Consider the following 24,351-nt stretch of genomic DNA (forward strand, 5'->3'; position numbering starts at 1 on the left):
GTAATTTAGTAGAATTTAGTCTGCCCCAAATCAAGCTCACGTCTTCCCAAATCTGTTCCCCCTGGAGTCTTCCCCAATCAGTAAATGAAAACTCTATCCTTCCAGTTACTCAGGTCAGAATCCTAAGATTCATCCCTGACTTTTCTCCTTCTTGGACTGATCTGCATCCAACCCACCAACAAACAGTGTTGGTCTGACTTCAAACTATATGAAGACTGCAAACACTTCTTACCACCTCCACCTCTACCACCGGTCCCAGGCACCCCCAGGCCTTGTCTAGATTTATTGCAACACTTCCCTGGTCTCCCTGCTTCCACTGTTGTCTCTCTCTGGTCTGTTCTCAACACAGCAGCCAGGATGATGGTATTGTAAGTCAGATCATGTCACTCCCGTGCTAAAAACCCTCTAAAGAGTAAAAGACAAGGTTCTTCTACTGGCCTGTGAGGCCTTACAGGAACTGGTCCTCTCCATTCGATTTCACCTTCTGGTGCACTCCCCTTGCTGACTCTTCCAGTCACAGTAGCCCTATAGCCCCACTACTGTTTCTCCAACCCATCAGCCACACTGCTGTCCTCAGTTCCTTTTGCCTGAAATCGTCTTCCCTTATGGAGGCGGGGCTCGCTCACTTCCCCTAGGTCTCTGCTCCACTGTCACCCCTGGTCAAATTAGAGGGGCCTTACCTGAGAAAATATAAGTAGCAATTCTATCAATCCCTTGCATTCCCTTCCCCCTGATTTTTTCCATAGCACTTACTACCACCATTTGATACATATTAACTGTTTATTAGTTCACTGTCTTTATCTTCTCTCACCAGAATTAATTTCAATGAGGGCAGCTACACTGTGTTTTTTGTTCACTGCTATGTCCACAGTCTCTAAAACTATACCTGGTCCGTTGCAGGCATGGACATACGTACTGAATGAATGAAATGCAAGTAAAACTGTTTCCATAAAACTAAGAAATTCACATTAATTTAGTCTTAGAACACTGCATTGGTTGTATCTCTTATGACATAAATTAATTTTGGGGATTTTCTCTTACCCATTGGTTAACGCTGCTGATCTGTGCCATGTAGTAGTGTAAAAACTGGGTTGTCTTTTCCCACATCACGTAAGAGCTGCCAAGAAAAGCCAAATCCCAAATGGGTCTCAGAGAGGAATCAATGTGTCCATGACTGTCTGAGAGGAAGAAAAAAAAAAAAAGGACATTTTCCTTATGGCATTTTGGAGACACAATTTCGTATGTTTCAGGAATGTAAGCTCAGCCACATCAGTCCTCTCTTACAGCAAGACCTTGTGCTGGACACGATTTGTTCTTATCTGTTTCTGCATCATATGCAGATTTATGTGCTTCAACATGTGCTGCTGAGTAAAGGTACTATAAAAAAATTAAGGGCTCTTTGCTGTACCATATTAATGCAAAGTAACAGCTATGATACTCAAAGTTAATCTAAAGTCTTGTTAGTTGAGAAGCATTTTTAAATTAGATTGAAAAGTCTATCAATTCTCTTCTCCACATTACCTTCCGGTCCGGGTCTGCAGTCCTTGCAACGAATGGTCTTTACCAACTGCCAAATGTCTGTCCTTCTCTGATCATTGGCTTTAAAGCTAATCAATGAATTGGCAGTATCTCTGTTACTGATTTTGAACACATGAAGAAATCAAGTGAGTTTTTTCTGTGGTATTGTTTTTGGAACTTTTTATTTCAGCATACATTCATAAAAACCTACTTCATATCAGACACTGCTAGAGGTAGGGATACAATGATAAGAAATTACCTTTTGTGACTTTTAGGAACTCAAATTTTAGCACATAATTAATTTATGAGATAACTGTTCATGGACCATCATTTTATGCAATTTGGTGGAGATATTCTTAGTTTAAATAAAGGCTCAATAACAGTATAATATGTGAGGAACAGGAACAAACTTATTAGGAAACTAATCCTTCTTGGAAAAATAATCTTTAGCACAGATTCTTCTCTGTCCTGGTGGAACTTGACTTGGCTGGCTTATAATGATGGTCGATTCAAGATGCTGCGAGAGCCCCGAAGATGGGTCCCTACCCTCCACTTGTTGACACTGCAGAAACACAGCTGATACCTTCCTCAAGAGGAGGAGGACCAAAATGCTGACAGAGCACAGGGAAGGGAGAGGTTTCTTTGGGCTGGAGAAGTCTGCGGAAAGCTTCACAGAGAGGAGGTTTGAGCTGAGCCTCGGACTCCTGTGGTGTATGTGGGGGTGGGAGTGAGAGAGAGTGAGAGCTTCCTTCATCCAGCTACCATCACAGGCTTCACCTGACATGCCACTGTGAGCTCACCAAAGCCCACCGCTAGCAGGCAAGTTCATTACACGAAATGCTGGGAATAACGGGACAGCTGAACCTAAAAATGTGGACAGCACCGCTAGAGAATCACTCAGGTGGCCGGACCTGGGCCGGCTCTTCCCAGGTCTTCAGTCTTGTTCTCTGTAGTGTACGTGGGCTCATCTAAAGGAAGCTTGTAAATTCATTAGAAAAGTGAAAATTGTACTCATCATAAAAACCAGAGGATCACTTTTTTAGGGGAAAAACAGTGCGGAGCAAGGATATCCTGAAACGGATTAAATGGTCTCACCTATCAGTTGTAGAGAATGCTGCCCTACAGAGCCCAGAGCCCCGGATTGACTACATACTGAACTGAGGCTGCTGAGATCCGAACTGGCCAATCCAAGGACAGCTCCACAGTTCTGACTCACTTTTGTCTAAAACCAAACCTTTCCAGTTTTAATAATTTTGTGTACACAGATAGGCTATAAATAGTACCATTATATGCCACCACTGAACTTAAAGTGACAACAGAAGTTGTAAACTGTTAATAAAAAGGTGTCCTCTAATTAAAGAAGTTTTTGGAACTTCATGCCACACTAAGTTAGATTGTTACAGAATGATCCTTGTGGGCATGGAGGACTTATTAACTGAACATAAGGCAGTTTACCTTCACTACTAAAAACTGTCCAAAGTCTAGTGATCCTATAGCAAATATTCAAAGAAAAGGTCTTATACAATTTCTAAAATTTGTGTTTTAAGGAGAATATATAAAATCTTATTTCCCCACCTAATGCAAAAGGGGGGAAAATTCCTAAATAACTGTAGGTTGTAAGCATCAGTCATTATCCCATTTATTTCAGACAGTATTAAATATAAGCAAGTTCTACTACAACGTAAGATTTTGAATGTCCCTCATAATTCTTTGGAACAGGATTTAAGCTGAGTCGTCAGAGAGTTACTATGAGAAACATCCAAGCTTCTAAATTTTAGAAAGGCAAGGAGCAGTATTCTGCCTGCAGGTTTTTAAGACTACTTAGTCTCGACAAATGGAGGGGGCACAGATGCACTCAGGAGTGGAGACCACAGGTCCTGCCATGTGGACATGGGTCCGTTATAGTCACTAGCAAATGTCCCTCGCAAAGGAGGGAGCAGGAGAGAGTGTGGGATGTCGAGTGCTACAGCGGTCAGATGTCAAGCTTAATATCCAAGCACAAGTCCAGAGATGACTTTTGTGGTTTTGCAAATTGGATTTGCCAGTAAGTGCTGAGTCTCAACTCTGCCCACACACGCACTGAATAGTACTGAGCATCAGAAAAAATGAGCCCTGCTTCACTTCAGCTGAGTCACTTCGGAGCGCAGGGCTCATTTCTTATTAAAGACGGCACCACTGCCCATTAGCTCGACCTAAATGAGACAAACTTGATTCCGCGGCAGCCTCCCAGCAAGGCCCCGAGGCTGGCTCGCCCAGCCCTGCACCCAAGTCTGCAGTGGGCCCCGTGGGGGTCTGGCGATGGTGTCTCATCACATAAATTTCCAAGGCCAACACCACAAATCTTTAGAAATGTCGCCTCAGGCTTCTGGACTCAGCCCAGAAAACTGCCCCCCACCCCACCCCACCCCACCACGTTCTGATCCTGTGGCAACCCTACCTCTTCTTTGAAAGTTGAGCTCTTGCCCTGACCCTTGCCTGGGATGGGAAGTGGGGAGATTAGAAGGGCACAGAGAGCTCTTGATGGAGTTACCATACTGTCCTGGAGATGAAGAACAGGAAAATGAGACTTCTGAGTTCTGTTTGAATAATGAGGTGTACCACATTCTGTAGATGAATTAAAGTGCCACTTTGGGGATAAAAATGTAAATGATAATTCTATTTAAGATTCAGTCATTACATACATTTCCTAATACAGAAATTCCAGACACTAGTTCGTACCAGGTATGCTGACTACATCCAACGGGGTTTTAAGTTGCTTCATGTGCGTGTAAAGCAGGTAATCCTCTTGTTGTCTTTTGTTCTTCTCGATGAGCCGTGTACAAGTTACATTAATGGTCGGTCTGGGTTTCTGATTCCTGAAAAACACTCGAGCAGAACATTTCCCCAAACGTTCCTCACCAGCCTGAAATAAAGATTTTGGAATTAAACAGAATGGCTACTTATCACTCCCCACTGACCCCAATACAGAGGTACACACAGGGTTGAGAAGTTCCTCATATGTGGCAGGACACATTGGCATCAATATAGATGCAAGTGGTCTTGGCTTTATGGAAAGTGATTTTTGTGCTCACAGCTGAATACAAAAGTCCTTCACTATTTGCTGTCATTTAAACTCCTGCTTTCTGACGATGCCCTTATACAGTAATGCTGGGCATATTCGAAAGAAAGATAAGATTGTTGATGTCTGTTGAGTACTGCTTGGTTCAAACCTCAAGGACAGTAGGTACTTTACTCTCTGCTGTGGACCAACATAATGCTTAGCTGGACCTCAAACCTGCTAACTTGAACCAAAAGATGAAGCTGGTTCCCCTTAACAAAGCTGACATCCTCATACTGCCTTATGAATTCAGTTCTCTCATACCAACTTTACAGATTAAGATACTGAAGTCTAAGGAGGAACTTACTCCAAGGTCTCACAGCTAGTAAATGCTAAGCCAGGAATTGAGCTCACGTCTGTCTGATGCCAAAGCCCTAGCCCTATACTAACTCCATCTCTCTACTCCAAGATCTAATCTGGAAGGAATGGAGGCAGATGTCACCCAAAATAGACCAGTCCAAGGGATGTTTGTTTGCATTTGTATTTAAATGCAGACATACTGAGTATTCTGGGATCACCCTCACTTTTCTTCCAATCCAGAGACACCTGGAGGTAGACAGCTGGATGCTTCAAGTAAACATTAAATGCATGACTCAACCATAGGCTTCTCCATCCTCATAGGTCACAAATTCCTTACCTCAACAACAACAACAAAAAGGCCAGAATCTATTCCCAGAAAAGTGCACGTATGCTCAGACCCTCACCACTGAGCCTAGAATTGGCGGAAGTTCATGGGCCTTTGTCATGGCCCCACCCAAACCCATCCATGGGCCCCTAGTTAAGAACTCCTGTTACCAAGTGGTTGATTGAGCAGTTCAGTTCTTTTCACTTTTACAGTCATTGAAACTGGATGACAACAACCAAAAAGAAACATTAAACAAAAAAGCCCACAAGGAAACAAATTTTAATTAAAGTTGGATCTGCTTCATAAGTCCATGTCTAGCACTAACTCAAAAAACTGAAGTATGCTTTCCAATGGGAGGCTCTTCCTCCTGTGAGTGCTACTTCGAATGAGAGGAAGTTTCAGTAGTGCATTAAAATCCTAATCATTAGCCGCAACACAGAACGTGAAGGGGGCATCCCAGAAGAGGCTTATCAAAGGCAGAATAGAGACCTGGCACACAATTTCCTTTGATGTCTAAGCCATTTCCAGGAAAGAGAAAAGGAAGTGGGTATTGTCCCCTTTTGCTTTCTTTTTGCCCCCACCCCACCCCAAAACAGCTCCACAGAATCAAAGCGAAGCACCCTCCTCATCCTCTGAAATGGAACATTTCAACTAGCTAGTTGTGCTCTTCACAGAAACACTGTTAGTCAAAATAATCTAGTAATTGTTTCCCCTTTAGCTTTAATCTAACACTTTCAGTTTGTAACACTAGAAATCAAAGGGGTCTTCCTTATGCTTTAAGAAAAGGTTTAATCCTTAGGTGAAGTAGCAAAGTCAGAATACACCGTTATCTTGTTAGCACTTGTTTCTGTGTACTGGTAAGCATTCTTCCAGAAGCCTCCCTCTGGGCTGGGGGCTGGGGGTCATGCCTTTCCCTCGGAAGCTCTGCCCCCCGAGATACTTGAATGTGATGCTGCCCGCTTTGACTCACGCACCACACAAAGAGCATCTGGGCTGGTCTCCATCTAAGTTCCAGCTACTGACTCCCAACTCAGCCCAGCACATGGCAGTTCATCTGGCTCTAATTTGTGTATGAGTCTTCTGTTTACTCTCTTCCTAAGAATGGGTAAAGGAAACTTGGCAACCATGACCTGGCTTGGTCAGGATCGTAGAGGCATTAATAATGCCTGTGGCATACATTGGTACTGCTCTGTGTTTTACAGAATACTTTTGTATGGGAGCTCCTGGAATCGGCCTCATGGGATGCCAGCCTGCTAACGAGAAATGTCAACAGCTGACAGGAAGAGGAACGGGTTGACATTTGGGAGTGAGTCATTCTAAGCATTCAGAGGTGCTAGAAGGGGTACCAAAGGCACTGTGAAATTCCCTCCCAGGGGCAAAGGAAGGAGGGGATGGTGGCTCTGGGGACTGTTTTAAATGCAACCCTGCATAAGGCCATGAAGTTGAAGGAGTTCCATCGTGGGTTCCTGTTAGTTCTGTTCTTCAATTCTTTTTTTTTTTTTTTAAGATTTTATTTATTTGACAGAGAGAGCACAAGCAGAAGGAGAGAGAGGGAGAAGCAGGCTCCCCGCTAAGCAAGGAGCCCAATGTGGGACTTGATCCCAGGACCCTGGGATCATGACCTGGGCCGAAGGCAGCTGCCCAACCGACTGAGCCACCCAGGCATCCGTATGTTCAAAAGCATAAAAAAAACCAAACCAGAGGCTAACCTCCAGGTCACTATATATTCAGATTTTCACTTTAAAAAAAAAAATAAACCCACATGAGCTGCTAATTTGGATACTTCACCAATGGCAGCAGCTTACCTCTGGGTTATAGTGATCTGTGGTAAACACCAGGTCAACTTGACATTCCTTCTTTGGATTAACCTGAAACATAGAAACAGAATCTTAGCCTAGTAGAAGCTCTGTTAACATCTTCCTATTGAAGAATCACTCTCATGGGATAGCATGGCATGCAAATGGTAGCTGTAGCATTTATACCGGAATGAAATCAGTCATTTTTTGCAAGGAGAAAAGATCTCAAATTTTGGTCTGATCATGATATTCTGCTTGCTAGTGGGACACGTACTCACAAAGGGGAGTTCAGAAAGGGAAATGGTTGTATCGAGGGGGCCAGTTGGCTTTGTGAGAGCAGGAACATGCAGGCCAGGCTGGGAGGGAGCGCCTCTCCCTGCCCCGCCCCAGGCACCTGTGCATCCATGCACCTGGGAGGGCGCTGGCCCAGGAGAGCCCTCATGCTGCTCACGGTCATGGTCAACAGGGAAGACGGCAGCAATGGCATACCCCATTATAGATAATGGGTTTTCAGATGGTGGTAAATGCAGAAGGGGGGATGGGCATTAGTGGCTACTTTCACTAAGGTGGCCAAGGAGAACACCCTGAGGAGGACGCCTCTGCTCCAACACACAGTAGGGAAGCAGCCACCCCCAGACCCTGGGGCAGAGGGGACCTGGCGCTGAGGCCGGAGGTCTAGGACAGAAGGGAGTACCGACACGGAAGAGCCTCAGATGTGTGGCCTCTCCCTCCCTGGCAGCTTCACCAGCGGGTGTACTTCTAAACTCTGGAAATGCACGTGTAGCCTTTTAAACTTGTCATCGATTCCAATGCATTGTTTTAGACCTGACAAAGCCATAACGCTGAGGCCATTTCAACTGTTTAGAAGAACTTCATGCTATTTGCCATCAAGTTGGAAACATCGATTTTCTTTAAATCTTAGCCCAGGAACCCAACAACCAAACAAGATAGTTATTTTTTTAAAAAGATTTTACTTATTTATTTTGACAGAGAGAGAGACACAGCGAGAGAGGGAACACGAGCAGGGGGAGTGGGAGAGGGAGAAGCAGGCTTCCCGCTGAGCAGGGAGCCCGATGCGGGGCTCGATCCCAGGACCCTGGGATCATGACCTGAGCCGAGGGCAGACGCTTAACGACTGAGCCACCCAGGCGCCCCACAGGATAGTTATTTTAAATAGGCCAGATACTATCTATTCCTATTTTAGATTCTTAAACAATTGTGGAAAGCTGGAGAATGGAGGGCTAGGATTCTCTGGCAATTATTTATGCAAATATTTAAACATGTGAATGTAGAGATGTCACTGTGAGGGGGGAGGGGGAGGGGCTGAGGGGCGGGGAGCACCCAGAGCACACCGCAGGGGCAGTTTGCTTAGGACTCATTTTCGATCTTGAAAAAGTTCTGGTGTAAGCTGAAACACGGATTTTGATTTACAGAAGTCACACGCCCAAGTCTGACTTCTCCCTCATTCACTGTTTGCCACCTACCCTGCCAAGCACGGTGGGGGGGATGGGACACAGAGAAATAGAACATCAGTCCAGCCTTAGCAGAGACTCCCTTCTACTGTGGCAACAGGCAAGTCACTAGAGACAGAGTGTGCTCATCAGTGTGGCCGAAAGCTGCACGTGTGCAGGGTGCTAAGTGTAGGGAGGCTACAGCAAGGGAGACCTGAACGAGTTCTTTGAGGGGCAGGTACTGGCTGGGCAAGGGTGTGGGAATAGAGTATAGGGGCTGGCATTCCAGGGGAGGCAATGAAGCTGGAGAAAAGGCTGTGTGGGGAGAATGGCACAAAGTCATGGAAAGCTTCTTTTTTTTTTTTTTTTTTTTTAAATGAAGAGGACTTGGAACTTGATCCTGAACTCAGAGAGGGAGGGAAGCCCCAGTAAACATAACTACAACACTTACGGTGTTAGGATAAGATATGGCATTAAAAGGGCTTAGACAGGGTCAGGGTAAAAGTTCAATGTATGGTCACTATTTTTATCATTAGTAAAATCTACAGACAGAGAGAAAGAACTATGCTTGCTGGAAATTAGAGTCTGGCCCAAGTTCAGGCTAGGGAGGAAGGGCAACACGGACTCAAGTTTGCTTTCACTTTGGTTTACTCCTGTCTAAAGCTCCCAATGAGTGGTTAACAGGTTTGAGATGTGCACCAGAGTCACTGGATAAGGCTCTCCATGGCCTCAGTCTCCGAGACTCCTGAAGTTTGGGGGTCTTTGCTTCCCGAGTCAAAGGAACACAAGGAATGGTGGGCTTGCTGCCTGTGACTCCCACACCACACTGGGACCGACCAAGAACTAGTACTGACAGAAGGCAGCCCCTCTGCTTGCCTGTAGGTTCTAAGGCTTGAATCACTTGTTGTACCAGCCCTGGGGCCCTCTCACCTGCTACATGCAGGACCTTTGCTTGCATCCACTTCAAGGCCCCCCCTGAGTGTAGGCCTCCTACACAGGAGTCAGGGACCCGCTCAGGCTGCTAGTTGGGGGGTGGGCAGGATGGGTTGTGTGACCATTCGTGAGGTGAGAAGGGGGAAGCAGAGTTGGTAGGTACAATCTCTGGTGCCCAGGAGCAAGGGAGAGTAGTCCAGAAGGCAGCTGGATGTTACAGGAGATTCAGTGGAGTAGAGTGGTTGAAGCCACAGAATTGGATGCAACCCCCCAGGGAAGATCTACTTGTATGTACATAGAAAGGAATCCTGAGGACCACCAACCTTCATATCAATAATACATTGGGGGGGTGGTGGTGCTTATTTGCCATAGACAAGGGTTCACAAAAGTCTTCCTCATCCTTGATACAACTGGGTGTATTTTAAATAAACTACTTAGGATAGTATTTGAAAACACACAGAGGCAAAATGAAGTATCAGTACGTACTCTTTGTAGGGAAAGAAACAGAACTCGATTAACAAAGGCTGTGAGCTGAGTCAGAATGGAGACTGGCCTTTTGAAGAGTTATTTTCCTTGCTGATTTGATTTCCTTATTTTAATCAGGCACCCTTAAAAGCATGTGCATTTTGTCCAAAATAAGATTTTTGTGTTTTGGGTTGTGCTTTATCAGTTATCGAGACGCAGAGCTTTTATCTCCCACAAGGGCCTCTCCCTTCTTCCTTGCCTGAGTCGCAAGCTCCTGTGAGGCGGCTTTGCGGGTCCTCCTGAGATAAGCCCCGTGAGCCGCACCCGCTCCGGGACAGTGTCTCGTTGCAGGACTGTCTTCCCCTCTGGCTGTCTTTGATTACGACTGTTCTGCAGTAAAGAGGCCTCGGCAGTTCAACACCTGCCCCCGCGGGACTGGTGGAGCTCGGAGCGCTGTGCTAGGTGCTGGAACATGGGGCGACAGGACAGTGGTAGCCTGCATCCTCCGCAGGGAGAGGGACTTCAAAGAGAGCCCTGTGGGACTGAAGATTTGATTACAGATGACTGAAGAGCTAGGGAAGGATAACTGGAGGACTGATCCAGTCTCGGGACCGGGGAAGTGACCTCTAAACTGAACTGTGAAGATTAAGAAGGAATTGACTTGGGGGGCGGGGGGGGACAGCGGTGCAGGCAAATAATTCCACGGGGAAGGAACAGTGGGGAGGCAGTTCCCTGAGGAGCTGCCAGTGGGGCCAGAGGGCAGAGAGACAGGCCAGGATAAGGAGGGGCCGCCTCGCAGGCGGTGGTAAGGGTTTTATCGTAAGAGAAGTAGGAAGCCACAGACAGGAGAGACTTTTAAAAGATCCCTCTAGCTGGAGTGTGGAGAGCTGGAGCTGGAGTGAGGAGGTGTCCAGAGCGAGCACAGGGCACAGAGACTGCAGGGGACGAGCAGAGGGCCGTGGAAATGGAGAGAAGTATATGGTGGACAGCTGGAGGGCTACAGAAGGTAACACTGAACGTAATTCAAGGGCAGAGATACCCGCTAGAATGTAAGTTTTATATTAGGACATTATTACACCAACCATCATTTAATTGATGCTTCTATTTAGAGAACAACAACAGATACCCTAGTGGGTCTGTGCTGGGTACAGTTCTGAGCACTCCACGTGTCCTAACTATGCTAAGAGAGCTCCAAAGGCCGGTTCAAACTCATGAGTAATCCTCTGACTAATGCAAATTAAAGAAGCCATGAGGTATCACTGTACAACTATCAGACTGGCAATAAATTAGAAAGTGGTTAGGGCCGACGGTGGGCCAGGTCTAGGGGCTGATGGAGAGTAGTCCAGTGCAGCCTGGCTCGGGGGCAGCCTGGCTGACGTGGTCACATCAAGCTTACATATGCCCTGCAAGCTAACAAACCCACCTCCGGGTACATATCCCAGAGAAACTGTGGCGCTGGTTCCAGGGGACTCACTGGCACCGCATGTGTAGTGGGAGCTGGAGGCAATCTGGTGTCCATCCCTGGAGGGTGGGCAGGTAAAATAGGGGTGCCGGCCACAGAGTGCCATTTGGGGGGGACAGGCAGCAAACTAGCTGACATACAGCAATGTACATAGATCCTTAAGGCTGTGAGTGAAAACAGAAACAGACACAATGTATAGCATAAAACGATTTACAAAAAATTGTTTAAATAAAAGTTTGCACACAAACCCAACAGTATCTTTTATAAGAATACTGACAAACAGATGAATACACATCAGACTTTTTTGAGTGGTGGCCCATGAGAGGGTGGGGGTAATGGGAATGGGGATAAAAGAATAAATTCCAGAAGGAGCCTCCATGGACCAAAGACAAAAATGGTCCCCGAAATGAGGCATGGTCCTCCCTCAGCTTTGCACCTGGGACTAAGACCACATGAACAGGCTTTTAAAAAGATAAAAAGTCGGGGCGCCTGGGTGGCTCAGTTGGTTGAGCGACTGCCTTCGTCTCAGGTCATGATCCTGGAGTCCCGGGATCGAGTCCGGCATCGGGCTCCCTGCTCGGCGGGGAGTCTGCTTCTCCCTCTGACCCTCGCCCCTCTCGTGCTCTCTATCTCTCATTCTCTCTCTCTCAAATAAATAAAATCTTTAAAAAATAAAAAGATAAAAAGTCATTTAAAAATCTTAAGTCTAAAGTAACTGAGCATGGATGTCTTGACCCCGTATCTTAGATTTAGGTCTTTTTTTCCCAGTTAGTGGGATTAGCTTTGAGGAGTGTGCTAAACAAATGAGACCTGGTTCCGAATCTAGAAGTTCTACTCCCAGGATGGAGCCAAACTCTCCAGGTCAGGTGGCCCTCCGTCTGTGCTGGCTCTTGGTTTGCTACAGCCGCATGGTGCAGAGCTAATCCATCCATTCATAGCTATTAAAAAAAAAAAAAAAAAAACAACTAAGTAGATATTTTTTGAAAGAGCTTACTCTAGTTCTGGGAAAGGTGACAACAGTTCTGGCTTCCCTGAGGGAAGAAGTGTTCCTGGAATAGCAGGCCACGGTGCTTACACCCTTTCATCTTCCACCCCCGCCCCCAACTCCCAAAGTGTCCAAATGGGAGACAGATTAGGAAGTCTCATATCTGTTTCTTAAAACACAGCAAGAGGTACCGCACGCTGTTCTAATACTTTCCAGAATATTGGCGCTTTATATAAAAGAAAAGTCTGCAAACAAAGCAAATGACCGTGTGACTATATAACCTGAAGGGATGAATTAGTATCTCTTTGCTACAGATTTCTTTTTAATTATGTATAAAAGAGGATTTAGGGCTATCGCCTCAAACACAATGCTTTACAATCAGGGACCACTAATCATACAGATTATATTCTAATCTGGCTTCTGTGTGTGTTTTGTTTTCCAGGTTTCTTGGTTTTGCTCCCACTGGCTGCGAGGGAAGGCAGCCCCTTCCCATGTGCCCTTTCTACACGCCGATCCTCACAAGGAACGGGCTCTTAGGGGAATGAGCAGCACTTTTGATTTGGGGCTTCCCTTGCAGTAGGGAGGGAAACAGGCTGCTTTTAAAGTCCTGTTTGAGAAAGTGTTCAAAGGAAAGTGTACAAAGGATGACTGAACTCAATATATTAGATTTTGGGGGAGAGGGTAAGAAACATGCTCCTCACATCCTTAGCAAAATCAATATCAAGCATTTATTTAATGCTTGTACATAAAGCGTCCTGCTTAACCACAGGAAAAGAACAAATGATAAAGCTAGAATACATATAATGGGCTCTTGCTACATGCTTCTTGTGGTTCTACACAGTGCCTGTGGATTAGCACATCCCCGCTGAGAGCCGTTTGAAGTAGATACTATCATTGTCCCATTTTAAGGATGAAGAAGTGGAGTCAACCACTCCAAGTCACAGAGCTAGTAAGTAATAAAGCCTGGCTTCAGACGGCTGCTCGGCCCTTCTATGGCACAGAAGCTGTAAGACAGAGCCAGCAACCTCTGAGAGAGGGTGGAAAGAAAGCTGTTGAATGCGTGCATGGGGCTGGGGGGGGGGGGGCGGAGACTGACGGTGCTTATAACCATGGTACCTGCAGACAGGACCACCCAAACCTTCTGGAAGGAGCCGGCCAGGCATGTGTATCAGTTTCCTAGGGCAGCTGTAACCAAGTACCACAAAACGGGTGCCTTAACAGAAATTGATACTCTCACAGGTGTGAAGGCTAGAAGTCCAAAATCAAGGTGTTATCAGGGCTGTGCCCCCTTGCGACTCTGGGTAGAATCCCTCCTTGCCTCTCCCTGCCTTCTGGTGATGGCTGGCAGTCCTGGACGTTTCCTTGGCTTGCAGCTGCAGCATTTCAACCTCTGCTCCGTCTTTAGGCGGCATTTTTCTCTCATGTGGTCTTCCTCTAAGGACATCAGTCATTGGATTTAGGGCCCAAGCTAACCCAGTATGGCCTCATCTTAACCTGATTACATCTGCAGAGACTATTTCCGGGCAAGGTCAGGATCACAGGTGCACGGGTTAGGACTTCAGTGTATCTTCTTTGATGGCTGATGGCACAACAACCCCCAAAAGCATGAAAGTGAAGACGATCTGAGATTTTGTAAGGAGCCTCGGATGTGTTATTTCAGGCGAGGCATAAAGGGGAGCATGAGCCAGTGCAGGTGAGGAAATCTCCAGGGAGGACCGGGACTGAGAAAAGCCGAGAGAAAGGGAGAGGTGCCTGGCACAAGGAAGGAGGTGAGCAGCCAGGTTGGGAGGTCCTCGAGTTAGTGGAAGGATATACTTGGAGTGAAGGTTAAGATGGTGGATTGGGGCAACAGAATCTCCTGGAGGGCCTCCTGAAACACAGTGTGGTGGGCCTTCCCTCCAGAGTTTGGGGTCAGCAAACTGAGGGCCGGCCCTGGGAATCTGCATTTTAAGGAGTTCCAAGTGGCTCTTCTGCTGCTGGTCTGGGGACCACCATTTGAGACCTTCTCCCGAGGTGCTGGGTGGAACCACTGAAGTTCTGAGGGAGGGGTAGAAATGACAAGTAGCTCCAGTGACCATCACTAGCATACAGCTGACTGAGAGTCTGAGGACATGACAATTCTGAGGGCCCAAGGCTTTCATGAGGACTGACTGAAATGGAGGAACGTAATTCAAAGTTTGGTTGATATAGTGTCTTTGGCAGTTAGGTCATGGGGCCTCAGGAGGTTAAGGTGGCAGGTCTAGCCCCTGCTTCAGGGAGTGCAGTCAATAAACTCCATGGCAACCCAGCATGGGCTCTTGGGCAAGCAGGAACATTTGAAGGTGGCACTCTGGACTTTAACAGTTCAAATACATACAATGTTGAAGAAAATTCACTCCTAGCTTCCTATTACATGGAGAGCTACTTGGCCACGTAAAGACATTTATATATGCATCAAGAAGTTAAAACTGGGGCGCCTGGGTGGCTCAGTCGGTTGAGCATCCGACTCTTGGTTTCGGCTCAGGTCGTGATCTCAGGGTCCTGGGATGGGGAGCCCCACATCAGGCTCTACGCTCAGTGGGGAGTCTGTGTGAGGATTTTCTCGCTTGCTCACTTTGTCCCTCTGCCCCTCCCCCCACTCATGCATGTGCTTTCTAAAATAAATGAATAAATGAAATCTTTCAAAAATTAAAACTAAATTTAAAAAAGAAGTTAAAACTGCCCATTCTAATAGCACCTCTACAAAGTCATGGCTTATTTTCAGTAAACAGCTGTTTACTGTAAAACGTAAAGGTTTCTTTTCATGTCAACGGGTCAAAGATTCTTCTTCCAGCACATGTCTGGACTATATTTACATTAGATACAATACAATGTTTGTTTAAAGTCAAGTCACTGAAATACCGGTGTGAATATTGGAAATAAACCTGAGGACCTTCATGAGGGAGAGACAATAGGTATTTATTTCATTTTTAGAAACCTAATACCCCCTTTACACTCACTCAAAAACTGGGAGCCGACGAAAGGGCAGGAACAGCGTCCCCAAGAAGCCCTGCTGTCGGCTGCCACAGGGGGCCATGAAAATGCCGTGACTCTGCCAAAAGCTAATCTACAGAAAGAAAACCCTGTGCTCTGGGGAAACGCTGTCCTTGCTTTTCTGCTCTTTGTGGATGGTTGCTCAGCACAGTCCCTTCATGTTGCCTTAGGGCTAGTGGTGACAACATTAAACTTCATGCTTTCAGGCTGAGGGGGACGGGTGGTGGGGACAACTCCCGTTGTCACTGAGTTCCCAAGTGATTCTAATCTCCCTTCCCACACACACTGGGCCCCGCTCGCCTGACAGACTCAGCTTCTAAATGTCCCCTCCAGCCTTCACATTTGGTAAAAAAAACATAAATGTCATGCCATTTCGGTAAAAGCAAACTTCTTCATTTTGTAAGGTTAGCTTTATGAGTCAGGCTCGGTGGCAGAGAAGTAAAAGAATCGTTGGTGGATAAAAATTGCTGTGCTGTTCTTATGTTCTGGACAGAGAGCTTCAGTGTATTACATTATACCGGGGAATCATCTTCCTGCGTTTCCCTTCTCTTCGGCAATGACAGATAAAGCAAAGACTCTATGGAACGAAAGTCCGTGACCTTCGGATCAGGCCCCATCCCGTGGGGCCCAAGGAGACCTTTGCACATGGACACTCTGCTTTATTAGGTTAAGTAGCAGTGGACAGAGACACAAGAGTGCTGTTTAGCCAACTCTAGTTCCAAGTTCTCGGCCCTTGGAAAGAAGCTAAAGTGGACATGGCCCAAGGCCCCTCTAGCTCAGGGTGGGGCTAAGTAGAAAAGGCTGGTCATTAAGAGGGATACGAGGTGCTGGGTCTGCCGCATTCCTCTAGAAGGGCTGGGCCCAGCCCAGCTTGTGTTCCAGATGCCCCATGGTCCCAGCACCCTTCCAGCTACCTTTACTAAGTTCATTGAACAAATAGCATTTGTTTCTTACAGAGCCTGATGTCAGACGAATGGAGGAACAAAGAGGTCTGAGCCCTTCCACGGTAGAGCAACTGACCTAGTCCTGTTGAGGAGCAAGCATAAAGCAGCCCCCAGTCAAGTACCGAGACGGTGTGAAGGGGGCAGACGTGTTTGGCGGTGAGGAGATTACCAAGGCTGCAGAGGTCAGGCAAACAAGAGGTGTGGGCAAGAGCCGCTATTTCTTGGGCACAGTCACGTGCCCAGCAGTGTGGGGAGTACTTGCATGAGCCCATAGCTACCCCACAAACTGGGTGAGGTAGGCCGATTAATAGTCTTCGAAGATGCCCACGTCCTAATTCCTGGAGTTTGTTAAGTATGTTGCCCAACAAGGCAAAGGGAATGTTCTCAGTGTGAAGATGGAGGATCCTCAAGTTAAGGATCTGGAGATTGGCAGACAGCCTGATGATCCAGGTGGGCTTAATGAACGTATTTACAAAAGTCCTTTTGAGCAGACAGTAGTGTTGCATTCAGGAGACTCTGTGCTGCTGACTTTAAAGATGGAAGATGGAAACAGGAGCCAAGAAACTGGAAAAGGCAAGGAAACAGATTCTCTCCTAGAGTGTCTGGAAGAAAGGCAGCCCTTCCAACACCCTGATCTAGACTCATTTGGACCACTGACCTCCAGAACTGTAAGAGAATAATCTGTGGGGTCTTTTAACCTATAAAGTCTGTGGTCATTTGTTACAGCAGTGAAACTAATTATAGATGTTAGTGATTCTTAACATTGTACTCTGCAGGTTCTTTGGGGACCACGGTGGGTTTACATCCATCTTGCTCACAGCTACAGTACAAGACCCCCTTTGATAACTCGACTTTACTGGGTAGAGACGTGCTGAACAAGCATAAGAAGTAACCTAGAGTGGACACCTTGCTATGGTTACTATCCCCAACGTCTCCTGTGGGACCAGCCCTGTAAAAACCTCTCCAGCTGAGGCACTACCGCAAAGGCAAATAAGTAGCAAGTTTGCACATGCAAGGAAAATCTCTAGGGTGACTCATTGTCCATACAAGGAGGACTAAGGTCAGGTTGGATTTGGGAGATAGCGTGTGTATTTAACATTTCCATGCCTCATTAATCAGTCATTGTAGGGTTGAGTATTCATATTCTATCTCTAGCAGAACCACCCAGGCTGTTCGAGTTAGAGTGTGCAACTAAGCCAGATTCCTGGTGGTTAGATTCATGACCCACCACCACCAGTGAGCTTTATATGGGGCCACTGCTCATAATCTGTGATCACACACATCCCTGGCTAGAACACCACATGTGGCAAGACAAGTGGAAAAGTGTTGTGGGCTGGGAAAAAAAAAAATGGTTGTGGTTCAAAACAATTTATTACAAGGAGGTCAGAAGCATTCCTACTTACGAGCTCATCCGGGGGCAGCTGGTTTGGGTGACTGGGGCTAGGTGCCAAGGAGGCCAAGGCCTAAGTTTATCGTCAGGGCCAGGTGGCCTGTTCCCATCCTGTGCTCGACCCAGACCCTGCAGTCAGAGCGTGCAGACCAGATGGGTGCTGTGGTGGGAGGCTGGGCAGAGACCTTGGGTGCACCTGTGCCTTTACAGCACGAGCAATGCCTGGGAAGGAAGGAGAGTGTATCTCTGTTTTGCACTCTCAAGATTGTTAGGTTCCATCCCCAGGGCAGTGTGAGGGCACATGGAGAAACACCGTGTTCATCTTGCAAATCCCACCCCCGTTCTTCTGTGATGCCTGTAAAAGCAGCTAGGAGGCTTCCTTGAGTGAAAGTAAAGATTGGAAAGTGATTGAGGAAGAAGGTTTTTCTTAGTAGAGTAAGTGCTCTCCTAAATGCTTGTGGCTCAGCAGACAGGCTCCGTTCCGCTGTCAGACATGTGGGCGAGTGCCCCCAGTAGCCCAGCCTGTCTGCCCTGACAGTGGCCTGATGCTTGCCAGAAGTCCACTGTTTTGCTCCCAAACTCGCTCCTGCCAGGGGTACCTATTGCCTAATTGCAAACTAACCGTCACATAAACTGTGAAGAGTGGAAGCACCAAAAATAAAAAGTATCATGGTATCATGTCCACAAAATCCAAGTTAAGTTTGTAGAAGAAATTGATTAAGTCTCTAAAACTCTCGCTGTTGAATTGGGTGTGGATGAGTCAAGACTGAGCAAGAAAGAAAAGGGTAAAAGCAGAGAGGACTGTGCTGTATTCTTTGCAAGTGCTCCCAACACTGTAAGTAAACCAAAATGGAAATCACAGATGATCCATAACGGCTGAGTTTTCTTGCCAGAAAACTGCAAGGGGTGACAATGAAATGGCCTTGGTCCTATACCCAAAAACAGGTGATATATTTACATTTATTGATTTTAATTTAAATCGAAGCATTTTGAGGTATGGGTATATAACCTCCCTCCCCCAAACATAGGAGCCAAGAAGTGCAGCGGGCACTCACCTCAAGTGACCAATCCCCAAGCAACGGCTGATTCCTGAGTGGGTTGCCTTTCTCATGAAGTACGTGCACGCAAAGATCTCTAAATGTCAGGGGAGGGGCTGGCCTCTCATCATCTGCTAGGGGCAGTGTCTCGGGGCTTGCTAAGACTCGTCTCAGTGTAAGGGGCAGCCTCTTAAGGGAAGAAGGAATTGGGAGTGGGGCTGATCCAGGATACCCTGGGTATCAACACCACCCAACATCTCCCACCACCCTGCACTGCGGGTCATGAGGCTGTGCCACGTGCTATGTGGAGGGGGAAAGCCAGGAAAAAAGATGGCACCAGGTAGGAGAGTGAGGGAACACAAGCTGTGGTCTGCGATCTCCCCCTATGATATAGTACACAAAACGAAACAGACCGCTCACGTGGCTCTTTCAGCAGCTAGCCCGGATTTCTTCCCAAAACTTGGCTACATTTACTACCACAGCTATTACTGGATTTCACCACAAGAGGGCAAAAGTGTTTCTAAAATGAGAGATTCTTGCACAACTAGGAAATCAAATCAATCAGGGCTGAAAGAGGTCTTAAAACACTTGGTTCATTGGTTTTCAAAATCTTTTTAGCTGAAACCCACAGCAAGAACTGCATTTTTCATAGTGAACTGGTTCATAAATATATATTTGAAACACATTTTAGGTACTATTTACTCTTACTTTTGAAACACTTATAGTTTGTACTCCAACCAATTTTGTTAAAAATTAACCAACAAACCACAAGACATCTGCAACCTACTAACTTGATTTCCTACCGCACTAGTGGGCCATTACTTTGAAAACCCCTGACTTGGCTCCAGCCTCTCATCTTACAAAGAGGTGCATGGGCCCTTAGGGTGAAGAGGGCTCCCTATGAGCTACACTTTTCACACCCACCCACCCACTTGCTCACCCTAGGGGCAGTCCTGGATGAGTGAGAGACATTGTGTAGCAACTGAGCACCCACCCTGGAAATGCACCAATTTGATAAAGAATGCAGGCCCATTTTGGGGGCTGTACCATTTTTCACTTCTTGTCAATACTATGTTCTTGTAAGTACAGCAGAAATTCCTTAAGCCACTACACTGAAAGCTCCACGCGGGTGATGTCTGCGCTCCTCATTCAGGTAGCCAAGAAACTGCTTCAAAACTGAATGACTATCAAAGAGGCTTTCCCGATGATCCCATCCCAATCTGAATTAGGGCCATAATATCTAGCCCAGTGCCAGGCACATAGTAAGTGCTCAAGAAATAACTCATGGATAAATGGATCACCCCTCAGACAGTATAATGGTAGCTCACATTTTTTATATTTTACAACTGGTATTTATATCCTCTTATAGAACTCTTAACATGGTTGGCAGAACATGGATTATTTCCACTCCAAATGAGGAAATAATCAGAAAAGACATGATCTTTCTTCTCTAGGTTGTGTGGCTCACTGGAGGCAAAGCAGGGGCTAGAATCTGGGTTCCCTACAACACCACACCAAGCAGCCCATGGCAGCTCCCCAGTAGGAGACAGCACCCCACTCTCAAACCCCCCCCCCCCCCCCCCCCCCCCCGGCTAGGCTTCTCCCAGCCCCAAGGATCCTGGCAGGCCACTGCCACAAATTAAGATACACCTTGCCCTAGGCTGCCTTGATCACCCTTGAAGGTGGGCCCCCATTTAGTGGTGATGTTTGAAGGTGGTAGAGGAATGGAGAAAAAATTTCACTGAATTCCTGGGAAAAATTGAAACCACTTTAGTCTCTAGAGACTCTTGGTCCTGAAAGTCACTGAGCTCTTTTTCCTGGATCCTTCATTTAAAAACATTTATAACTATTTTCAGAAGAAATGTGAAGGTAAAGCAAATAACAACAGGTTATCCTTTCTTAGGGTCAATACCCTGCATTCCTCTACTTATTAACTACCACCCTCCCCCCCCACCACTCCCCACATGCATATCTGCCTCTAACTGATTGATTTTTTGCCCCACCCCATTTTGTGTTTTTTTTTTTTTTTTTGGTCAAAAGAATTCCTTTAAAATTCAGGAATATTATACTATTACAGATGAAAAACACTGAGCTCTTGGTCTTGGAAGGAAGAAAAGAATTCCTGGAACTTGAAAAACTGAGTTTTCTGTAGGGAATGCTCCTCTATGATAACCGGGGAGCAAATCTTCATCGAGACTCTCTTTGGGCTCTGGGAGGTGGCTACTCTCCTACTTTGACAGAAAGTTCTCAAGCTGTTTCTGCACTTCTCTATGAACTGGTAAAACTGAACTTTTCTCCCTGAGGCAGCAAGGATTGTTTAAAAAGGTGAGAAGAGTAGGTTGCCTTTTTCTAGGAAAAATTTGATTTCATCAGTCAATAAATTTAGCCACCTTAGCTACAGGATTAAGTCTTTGAGGAACAAAGTCTGTGTTTCCAAAAGGCCTTCCCCACCCCTGTATCTGACACCAAAACTAGAACAGTCTTAAACAAAAATCCTACTGCCCCTCTTTAAAACTCTACACTCAATTCCAGATTTTGTGAGGCTGAGTCTGCAGGCTTTGTGGAATATTCGGGGGTTACTGGGAAAGAGTGTCGCTACTTTGGGGACAGACTGAGTGGAGTTCTGTAACTTTGCAATCTTCTGTTTGATGAAGCAAGCAATGTAGCTCCGCAGACACAAAGAAATAAGGTTCCAACAGCCAGTGCCTGGAAATCAGCAACCAAATCAGGAGCTGCCAAATTCTCATTCATTCCATTCACATGGAAAACAGCCCTAGTCCACTCCCATTAAAGCAGACGCCAGTATTAGGAAGGTTCCTGCCCCCTCGGCCAACGCACCAATTCCAACCACTTCATCCGGAAGCCCTTGCAGGGTCGCCTGCGGTTGAGACAGTCCGTCTACGGTCCGCAGGGGAACGGGCGCAGATTTTAAGAAATCCCGCCCACGACTCCTGCCGGAGCCATGGTGGGTCGCGCAGTGACCACCCCTTTGGCAAGCACCTTTGGATACTGCCAGACAAGATCAAGCCTCGCCTTTGGAGCCTGTTCCTCAGTTTCCCCATGCACCTCTCTCCCAGGAATTGGAGCTGCTCTGTGAAAAATCTACCGCCTCGTAACCGCCGAAAGAGCCAGCCAGCTTCCTGTGTACTCTGCGCAACCATGGGCCGCTGCACTGCCTGACCACTTCGGAGGCGCCGAGGCACTAGCCGGATCTCCCCCAACGTCTTACTCCTCACAGACCCCGTCTCGGATCGGCTGCGGGACGGACGGGCGCGCGTGCACACAGGTGTCGCTGCGCGCGCGGCCGTGTCACTCGGGCACTCACCCTGGCGCGGCCCTCCAGCACTGCGGCCAGCACTCGCAGGGCGCTCGGCGAGCCCGCACGGAAGTTGAAGAAGTGCAGCGCCGCGCGCGCCGCCTGCTGCAGGAGTCCGCGCTGGAGCTCGGCGTCCTGGAGCCCAGGGGTGTCCTCGGGTCCCCCGGCCCCCGCGGGTGCCGCCGCCACCCCTTGGAGGGCCCAGCAACAGCAGCGGCGCAAGCAGCAGGACGGCGAGGCGCGGGCCCCGGGGGCCCAGAGGCGGGCGGCGGTTGCCGGCTGGGCGGCATGACGCGGGCGGGCGGGCAGGCAGGCGCGGCGCTCGACGGTCCGGGCTCCCGGCGGACTGCGCCGGCGCTCGAGGAAATAAGGCCGCGGAGGGCCACTCCCCTCCGCCCCCGGGGCGGCCCGCTGCCGGGAGCCCAGGTCCCCGCTCGGCCGCGCCCTCTCAGCGCTTCCTCCAGCCCCGGGTCCCCTCCGCCCCGCCCCACTCCGCCTGGGCCCCAGCTGCGCCGGCTCGAGGCCCGGACGCGGCGGCGCCTCCGTGGCGCGGGGCCGGGGGTGTCTGGCCCAGGCTGCGCTGGCAGAGGGACGAGGGGAGCAGTGGAGACTCCTCCCCCCGAGGGAGCGTAGCTTGCCCGCAGCCACCCTGCGCCGTGCCCCCAGCCCAGTCGGGGACCTGGCTGGAATCCCTTAGAGACTTGAACCTGGGCCAGGGCTCAGAGTCCCATCCAGAGATGATGGAATCAGTGGGGTGGATGGAATATTTTGTAAAGGCCTGAGTACTCTATTGATAACTTAGTTTTCTCAGTTCCTGTCACCCCTGGTCTCTCCAGTGCAAGCACCCCCATGGGCCTTGGAAAGCACAGATGATATCAATTATTAGAAAACCGGTAGAAACAACTATTTATACATGAGTGAGACCACACGCTGTAACACAACTCCCTTTCTACATGCTGATGTTTGCACAGACCGTCTGGAGGGACAATCAGAAACCGGGAACAGTGGTTGCCTCTGAAGAGGGAGCTGGGGGTGGGAGGAGCTTACTCTAACTGCAAGCCTTTGATTCTTTGCTATCATCTCTTGCTGGTAGTAACAGCAGCTGGCAGCGTGGACTCGGAGCCAGACTGCAGGGTTCGAAGAGCAGCTTCCCCAGTGTGTTACTGGACTGCTCTGCACTTTTGTGGTGCCTCCTAATGGTTTGCATGTGCTAATATCTATACATATGTAAAGCACACAGTAATAGCTATGTGAGTGATTGCTTTTATTAACCTAAAAAATTAGATATAATCTTGAAAATAATGCAGTCAGCTGTGGATTTCTTTTCACAAATGATGAGAGGGGATGTCAGGGACTAAAACCTGCTGGGCCATTAAATAAAATCTTAGCTATTTACTTTTAGCCTTCTTAACCCAACCTTTTATCAGAGCTATTAGCAAGTCAGAAAATGTGAATCTATACCCCTTTTCTATTCTCCTTGGCAGGTGAAAGCAAAGGTAGGTAGGATTGGGAGACTATAGATATCAACCCTCGACTACTGAAACCTGATTAACAAAAGCTCAGCGGTGACTGAGATGATCCTTTTTCTCTGAGACTTGGAACCAGGAACATCTGTGGAGAAAGTGCCGCTCACCTGGTTCCTTGGGTCTGCATCTCGCATGCTCTAAGGTGACTTGAGCTTTTGTTTCAGTTAAGCCCTGGAGACCTACATATTTTCCATCCTGTGTCTCCAGGCCTGTAACATCTGTCCTAAAACCCCTGGAGGAAGGCACTTTGCTGGTCATGGAAAGAACAGAAACCCTGCTTGACAGAGTGAGCTGTTTTCCTAGAACATTTGGCTTCCTCATCTCTTCCTTGAAGGTGCCTAGGACTCATGGAGGAATTCATTGTCCTCAACATTGGGCCCATAAGCTACCTGATGCTCACACTGTCTGCAGCAAGTCCCCAGAGATGGGAACAAGACCCAGGGCTTGGAGCATGACACCCACACCCCACCAGACTCTCAATAGCAAGGCAAACAGCAAGGGGGTACCTGCAGTGCCAACGGCTCTAGAATGCAGGTCTGGGCTGTGATGGGCTATGATAGTTTTCTGAATTTGTGAGGTTAAGAATGGAGCCTTTCTAGCTGGAACCAGTGAGAATGAATCCTTTGAGATGCAGAACTGGAGACAAGTTCTTTCTAAAAGAGATGTGATAGAAAATAGAGTAGTTAACATTTATTCCTGTCACCGAGGAAAGATTTCACATGACTAGTTAGAGACTGACATGGGTGTGTTTGAAAAGCCTCACAATCCAAGTGGATAAGGTAACCAGCACTATC

At 47.5% G+C, this 24,351-nt stretch overlaps 1 protein-coding gene across 1 annotated transcript in view; it reads right to left on the bottom strand.

Annotated features, from left to right (window-relative positions):
• Window positions 1-22,432, bottom strand: part of RARRES1 (retinoic acid receptor responder 1) — a 47,899-nt gene extending 25,467 nt beyond the window's left edge. The window contains 6 exon segments of the mRNA XM_027586835.2: window positions 1,042-1,178; window positions 4,237-4,420; window positions 7,046-7,108; window positions 22,041-22,232; window positions 22,234-22,266; window positions 22,268-22,432. Coding sequence (XP_027442636.2) covers window positions 1,042-1,178; window positions 4,237-4,420; window positions 7,046-7,108; window positions 22,041-22,232; window positions 22,234-22,266; window positions 22,268-22,321 — 663 coding nt within the window. The 5' untranslated portion in view covers window positions 22,322-22,432.
• Between the last annotated feature and the right edge of the window lie 1,919 nt (window positions 22,433-24,351).

The sequence above is a fragment of the Zalophus californianus genome, chromosome 1 (assembly GCF_009762305.2).
Source record: "Zalophus californianus isolate mZalCal1 chromosome 1, mZalCal1.pri.v2, whole genome shotgun sequence".
Classification (NCBI taxonomy): domain Eukaryota; kingdom Metazoa; phylum Chordata; class Mammalia; order Carnivora; family Otariidae; genus Zalophus; species Zalophus californianus.